The 7738-nt window shown below is 47.4% G+C and overlaps 1 protein-coding gene across 1 annotated transcript in view; it reads left to right on the forward strand.

Moving 5' to 3' along the window:
- GLP1R (glucagon like peptide 1 receptor) overlaps positions 1–2080 on the forward strand; it is a gene marked incomplete at its 5' end in the record, with an annotated part of 395725 nt that extends 393645 nt beyond the window's left edge. Inside the window, one exon of the mRNA XM_075338923.1 lies at positions 754–2080. Within this exon, the coding sequence (XP_075195038.1) occupies positions 754–891 (138 nt within the window). The remainder of the gene's footprint in view (positions 1–753) is intronic.
- Positions 2081–7738: the final 5658 nt, after the last annotated feature.

A 7738-nucleotide genomic window follows, 5' to 3' on the forward strand; every position in this document is an offset into this window, starting at 1 on the left:
CCAAAAGGGGACACAGGAGCTTAGAGAAGAAGAAAAGAATAGTCTGCAGGTGGACAGAGGAGTCTGGAGGAGGGAGACATTATGAGTCTAGAGGGAGACAGAGGAGTCTTGATGAAGACTGAGGGGTGCAGAGAGGGAGTAAAGAGGAGTCTGGAAGTGGAGGACTGCGAGGATTGGAGGGAATAAAGGAATCTAGAAGGGAACAGAGAAGTCTAGAGAGAGACAAAGGAGTCTAGAGGACGACAGATGGAGAGAGCAGTTTGAAGGATGCAGAGGGGGAAAGTGGAGAATGGATGTATTGAGAAGTCTGGATGGGAACAGAAAGGAGTCTGGAGGGGACAAGGGAGTATGGAGAAAGACAGCAAGGTCTGGAGGAGACAAAGGAGTTTGGTGTTAGAGGAGGAGGACAGAGGAGTCTAGCACTACAACGCCCCACTGAAAATACATGCTTGCTTATCCAAGCTGAGTGTCCATCAGTAGGTGGGAGATGGGAGCTTGTTCGATTGACCAAGATTCTCTGGGTACCTTAGGACTTTCTTCACATCTTTGTCGTGAAAGCAACAGCAATACTTTGCCAGATCCATCACACAATCGAAACCACGCATGGAAAACACAGAAGCTCATGATGGAGAATGTGAACATGGCCTAATGTATGATTGATGAGTCAGAAGCGTATGATTAGGGATCTGTATTTCTACACATACGGTCTGCATGTGTCAGACATGATCTCTTGCTCTTCTGCTCTTGCTCCAGGTCCAGGCTGAATTCCAGAGAAGATGGGAACGATGGAGACTGGAGCATTTATACAGTCAACGTGACAGCAGCATGAAGCCCATCAAGTTCCCAGCCAACAGCCTGAGCAGCGGGGTGACCATGGGCAGCAGTGTCTAACTCTACATCCTCTGCTGGAATTACATTGCCCAGTCATAAACTGTGGAGCCACCAAATGAAATCTCACAAACAGCGAGGTCTATCATTTGCACAAGAAGAGACATCCTCCTCTAATATTGTTTCTGTATAAGTAACATTGACGTTTTGCTGCTTTCGGTCTCAATACTTGTGTGTCCTGCCAGTCCTTCAACCACCCCACCAGTCAGTCCTTAGGAGAAGAACTTGGAAAGTATAAGAAACGAACATGGCTGGATACAGCTAAATGAAATGTATGGATCACGACCAATAAACAAGGCCTTTAAATGGCCATGGCAACATCTACAAGGGTCTTCAGGAAAACACCTAAGAGGGTCTTCTTGAGCACATCCATGAGAATTTTGGAAAAAACATCTTCAAGAGTTTAACGTAGAATATCTACCGGAGTCTTTATGAGAAAATACATGAGGGTCTTCAGGAGACTTTTGGAGAGTCTGTAGAATAAAATCTACATGATATAAGGAAAACATCGATAAGGTCCTTGTGGAAAATATCTGTGAGAGTCTTCAGGAGAACATCTACAAGGGTCTTCAAAAGGACATCGAAGAGGTTTTGTGTGAGGCTTTAGAAGAACATCTAAAAATGTCTTCAGTACAAAATATATGAGGATTTACAGAAGAACATCTGTAGGAGTCTTCAAAAGAAAATCTATGTGAGTCTTCAGGAGAACATCTTTGGGCATCTTCTGGAAATGTTCTACAAAGGTCTTCAGAAGAACACAGGTGAGTCTTGTGACGATATCTACGAGGGTTTTCTGAAGATCATCTACAATGTCTGAAGAACATTTGCAATTGTCTTCTGGAGAAAATGTATGAGATTCTTTTGGAAAACACGTAAGAGGATCTTCAGAAGAATCTCTGTTCAAATCTTCAGGAGAATATCTACAAGGTTTTTCTGGACAACATCTGCAAGGGTCTTCAGGAGGATATCAATGAGGGTCTTCAAAAGAACATCTATGTGTGTCATCCGGAGACATCTACGAGTCTTCATAAGAACATCTATAAGGGTCTATATGTTAAATGACTTTATTTTCTGGATATCTCTGAATGTCTTCACCGGCGCCTTCATTGTTCTTCATGAATGGTCGTGGTGACTATAATGTGAATGTATCTGGGAGGAATAGGGGTTAACATGATTGTTTTACATTTTAACTGCAATAAACCTTACTTCTGGTAAAGAATTCCATCTATTCTATCACTCGCAAGACGCTTCTCTAATGGTTGCTAATACCAATAGTTGCCAAAAGATCTCGTGGCAGGAATCATCGTTATGGGTGATTGGAGGTTGTCTACTTGACCATTGCTCAGTTATGTTGAGTCACCTCATTAGTTGACTTTCCTATAGTTAGTGTGATCTTCTCAAGACGTCTCCCCACCTTATACACCCTAGAAACATGGAAAGGGAATGGACCAAAGGTCAAAACCCCCTGGGAATGAAGTTTGGGGTGCGGTCATCATCACAGAGGTGGGGGATAAAGCAGGTAGGATAGGTGTAGCTATTCCAAAGACAAAGGGGCGCAGGTTTTCTGTCTAATTTTTGAGGCTGGGAATGATGTCTTATACTTCGCTCATGAACACCATTTTCTCCTTCTTTGTATAAAAAATGCTGCTCTCTAATTATTTCTCTACGGGGGCCGGAGGTTGTTACTTCAGGTTAATAATCTGTCTGACAGGCGCGGTCGTCATTGACGGGAACAGGTATATTATCTGTTGCTGCCTAACTGGCACTAATATTGGGCTCATACAGACGGACTGTCATGGGCACTGTGGTAATGATGGGAGTGATGAGGTAATGAGCGCCCCCTGCTCCTTAGTGTTGTCTTTGGAAGAAATAAGTCATGTGCCAGTCCTTTATATTGACCACACATGTATTTATACATATAAACGAGATCTCCTCTGAGAAGTCTTCTTTTCCACCTCTCATCATACGAGCGGCCTCCATTACTCATCACACGAGCGGCCTCCATTACTCATCACACAGGCGGCCTCCATTACTCATCATACGGGCGGCCTCCATTACTCATCATACGGGCGGTCTCCATTACTCATCACACGGGCGGTCTCCATTACTCATCATACGGGCGGCCTCCATTACTCATCATACGGGCGGCCTCCATTACTCATCATACGGGCGGCCTCCATTACTCATCATACGGGCGGTCTCCATTACTCATCACACGGGCGGCCTCCATTACTCATCACACGGGCGGCCTCCATTACTCATCACATGGGCAGCCTCCATTACTCGTCATACGGGCGGTCTCCATTACTCATCATACGGGCAGTCTCCATTACTCATCACATGGGCGGCCTCCATTACTCATCACACGGGCGGCCTCCATTACTCATCATACGGGCGGTCTCCATTACTCATCATACGGGCAGTCTCCATTACTCATCATACGGGCGGTCTCCATTACTCATCACACGGGCGGCCTCCATTACTCATCACACGGGCGGCCTCCATTACTCATCACATGGGCAGCCTCCATTACTCATCATACGGGCGGTCTCCATTACTCATCATACGGGCAGTCTCCATTACTCATCACATGGGCGGCCTCCATTATTCATCATACGGGCGGCCTCCATTACTCATCACACAGGCGGCCTCCATTACTCATCACACGGGCGGCCTCCATTACTCATCACACGGGCGGCCTCCATTACTCATCATACGGGCGGTCTCCATTACTCATCATACGGGCGGTCTCCATTACTCATCATACGGGCGGTCTCCATTACTCATCATATGGGCGGCCTCCATTACTCATCATACGGATGGCCTCCATTCCTTGTAGTAGTCTAGTTGCTGCGTTTGAATGACTCTAACTTCTGAATGTCCTTTTTAAAATGTGGAGCCCAAAACTGGATCCCATATTCCAGATGTGGCCTTACAAGTGATTTATAGAGGGGTAACAATACGTTGGGATCACGGGATCTAATCTCTCTTTTTATACACCCTAAAATCTTGTTTGCTTTAGCAGCTGCTGCTTGACATTGATGCTGCTGCTCAGCTTATTTGTAATGAGAATACCCAAGTCCTTCTCCTGTTCTGTAGTCCCGAGTTTACTTCCTTTTAATGTATACGCAGTTATAGGATTACTCCGTCCTAGGTGCATTACTTTACATTTATCAACATTACATCTCATTTCCCAAGTATCTGCCCATTCTGACATCGTATCCAGATCTTTTTGTAATATTGTACTATCCAGGTCAGTTTTTAATATCCTACATAGTTTGGTGTCATCAGCAAAGACTGACACTTTACTATCAATCCCATCCACAAGGTCATTAATAAACAGATTAAAAAGAATCATTCCTGGCACAGATCCCTGCGGTCTCCACTGCACCCAGTACAGATCACTGTTGTCCCCACTGCTCCCAGTACAGATCACTGTTGTCCCCACTGCTCCCAGTACAGATCCCTGCTGTCCCCACTGCTCCCAGTACAGATCATTGAGATCCCCACAGCTCCTAGCATAGATCCCTGTGGCCCCCACTGCTCCCAGTACTGATCCCTGCGGTCCCCACTGCTCCCAGTACAGATCCCTGCGGCCCCCACTGCTCCCAGTACAGATCCCTGCGGCCCCCACTGCTCCCAGTACAGATCCCTGCGGCCCCCACTGCTCCCAGTACAGATCCCTGCAGCCCCCACTGCTCCCAGTACAGATCCCTGCGGTCCCCACTGCTCCCAGTACAGATCCCTGCTGTCCCCACTGCTCCCAGTACAGATCATTGAGATCCCCACAGCTCCTAGCATAGATCCCTGTGGCCCCCACTGCTCCCAGTACTGATCCCTGCGGTCCCCACTGCTCCCAGTACAGATCCCTGCGGCCCCCACTGCTCCCAGTACAGATCCCTGCGGCCCCCACTGCTCCCAGTACAGATCCCTGCAGCCCCCACTGCTCCCAGTACAGATCCCTGCGGTCCCCACTGCTGACTATGGCCCATTTAGAGAATGTTCCATTTATGACTACTCTTTGTTTCCTATCTTTTAGCCAATTCCTTACCCAGTTGCATATAGTTTCCCCTAGTCCTTGCTTCTGGAGCTTTAGTATAAGGCTATTATGTGATACAGTATCAAATGCCTTTTCAAAGTCCAAATAAATCACATCAGCTGCATTACCAATATCCAGGTTTGCACTTACCCCCTCATAGAACCCCACAGGTTGGTCAGACACGACTTATCTTTCATGAATCCATGCTGTATGTCAGTTATTATATCATTTTCTGCAATATATTTTTGCATGTTATCCTTTAAAATGCCTCCTAAAACTTTGCATACTACTGATATCATCCTTACTGGACGGTAGTTGCCTGGATCCGCCTTCTTACCTTTCTTAAATATTGGTACCACGTCAGCAGTCCTCCAATCCTGAGGCACCAACCCTGTTACAAGAGAGTCTAAGAAGATAAGATACAGCGGTCTATTTCTGAGCTCAATTCCCTCAATATTCGTGGATGAATGCCATCTGGCCCAGGCGATTTGTCAATATATAATTTACTCAGACACAGGCGTACTTCTTCTTGTGTTAAATTAGTTATATCAGGTGATAAACTTTGATTTTTCACTTATTGAATGATCCCTGGAACAGTCAGCAGTGAACACGGATGAAAAGTGCCTGTTTAATATCTCAGCTTTTTCTTTGTCCTCTATAATTATCTATCTATAACTATAACCTATAAATCTATATATCTATAACCTTTTATGGGGCTGATACTATCCTTCGATTTCCTTTTGGCATTGATGCATTTATAAACAATTTGGGGTTTTATTTTAATATCTTTGGCGATTTGTGCTTCAGTAGCTAAATTGTAGCTTGATTTATTTTTTACATTTCCTATTAAAATCCTGATACTCCTAAAATTGTATTTCTGTATTGTTAGACTTCAAGATTTTGAACGCCCTCTGTTTTTGTTTTATTATACTTTACTATTTACCCATAGTGGGTTTTTTTTATTCCTGGACATTTTATTACCAGAGGGTATAGGTTTTTTACAGGACTCTAGTAGTATATCCTTAAACTTACCCCATTTATGTTTGGTATCCCCAGTTACCATAACGTTGTCTCAATCTACACAATTAAGCTCTTCTCTTAATTTGTTGAAATCAGTTTTCCTAAAATTCCAGGTTTTAGCATCTCCCCTTTCAAATGTTCTATTGAATATTACATTGAAATGTACCATATTATGGTCACTGGTGCCCAAGTGCTCCCAGACCTGTACACAGGGCCGGTGTCAGCACCCGGCACACCCGGGCAAATGCCGGGGCCCTGGAGAGCTGGGAGGACCACTCGGTCTCGTCAGTTCTGCTGCCCCTTGGCCAGGGCCCACTCGCCTTAGTCAGTTCTGCTGCCCCCGGGCCGAGTTCCTGGGACCGCAGTCCTCGGCAGGAATCTGTGGCGCCGTCCCTTTAAGGAGTGCAGACCTCTTGGTTTGAACTGTAACTGTGGGCGGAGCTACCGCGCGGCGTTATGCTCAGTCCCACAGATGAAAGAGACGCAGTGCCAGCCAGCGACCCCCAGCACAGCGCTTCTGTCCGGCGCTGTGTGGGCCCCCTCTCCACCGTGACCTCAGCGGTATGTGCCCTCCCTGCCCCCCGATTTATGGGCCCCGGTGAGCTGTATGGGCTTCTTTCCCCCGAGATATATGCCCTTTCAGCCCCTCCCCCCCAGTGCCGTATGCACTTGCCCCCGGAGCTATGTGTTTGGGCCCCGCAGAGCTGCATGTGTGGGCCCTGCAGAGCTGCATGTGTGAGCCCCCCAGAGCCGTGTGCGTGGGCCCCCCAGAGCCGCATGTGTGGGCCCCCCAGAGCCGCATGTGTGGGCCCCCCAGAGCCGCATGTGTGGGCCCCCCAGAGCCACATGTGTGGGCCCCCCAGAGCTGCATGTGTGGGCCCTCCAGATCCGCATGTGTGGGCCCCCAGATCCACATATGTGGGCCCCCCCAAAGCTGCGTGTGTGGGCCCCCCAGAGCCGCGTGTGTGGGCCCCCCAGAGCAGTGTGTGTGGGCCCCCAAGAGCAGCATGTGTGAGCCTCCCAGAGCTGCGTGTCTGTCTGTATGTATGCAGCAGAGCTATGTGTGTCTGTCTGTATGCAGCAGAGTTGTGTGTGTCTGTACGTATGCAGCAGAGCTATGTGTGTCTGTATGCAGAAGAGCAGTGTGTGTCTGTATGTATGCAGCAGAGCAGTGTGTGTCTGTATGCATGCAGCAGAGCAGTGTGTGTCTGTCTGCATGTATGCATGCAGCAGAACTGTGTGTGTCTGTATGTATGCATGTAGCAAAGCTGTGTGTGTCTGTATGTATGCATGCAGCAGAGCTGTGTGTGTCTGTATGTATGCATGCAGCAGAGCTGTGTGTGTCTGTATGCATGTAGCAGAGCAGTGTGTGTCTGTATGAATGTATGCAGCAGAGCTGTGTGTGTCTGTATGTATGCATGCAGCAGAGCTGTGTGTGTCTGTATGTATGCATGCAGCAGAGCTGTGTGTGTCTGTATGCATGTAGCAGAGCAGTGTGTGTCTGTATGTATGCATGCAGCAGAGCTGTGTGTGTCTGTATGTATGCAGCAGAGCTGTGTGTCTGTCTGTATGCATGGTGCTCTTTGGAGATCCCCTTGGTCTTCATGGTGCTGTTTGGAGATCTCCTTGGTCTTCATGGTGCTGTTTGGAGATCTCCTTGGTCTTCATGGTGCTGTTTGGAGATCTCCTTGGTCTTCATGGTGCTGTTTGGAGATCTCCTTGGTCTTCATGGTGCTGTTTGGAGATCTCCTTGGTCTTCATGGTGCTGTTTGGAGATCTCCTTGGTCTTCA

Source organism: Anomaloglossus baeobatrachus, chromosome 3 (genome assembly GCF_048569485.1).
Source record: "Anomaloglossus baeobatrachus isolate aAnoBae1 chromosome 3, aAnoBae1.hap1, whole genome shotgun sequence".
Lineage (NCBI taxonomy): Eukaryota > Metazoa > Chordata > Amphibia > Anura > Aromobatidae > Anomaloglossus > Anomaloglossus baeobatrachus.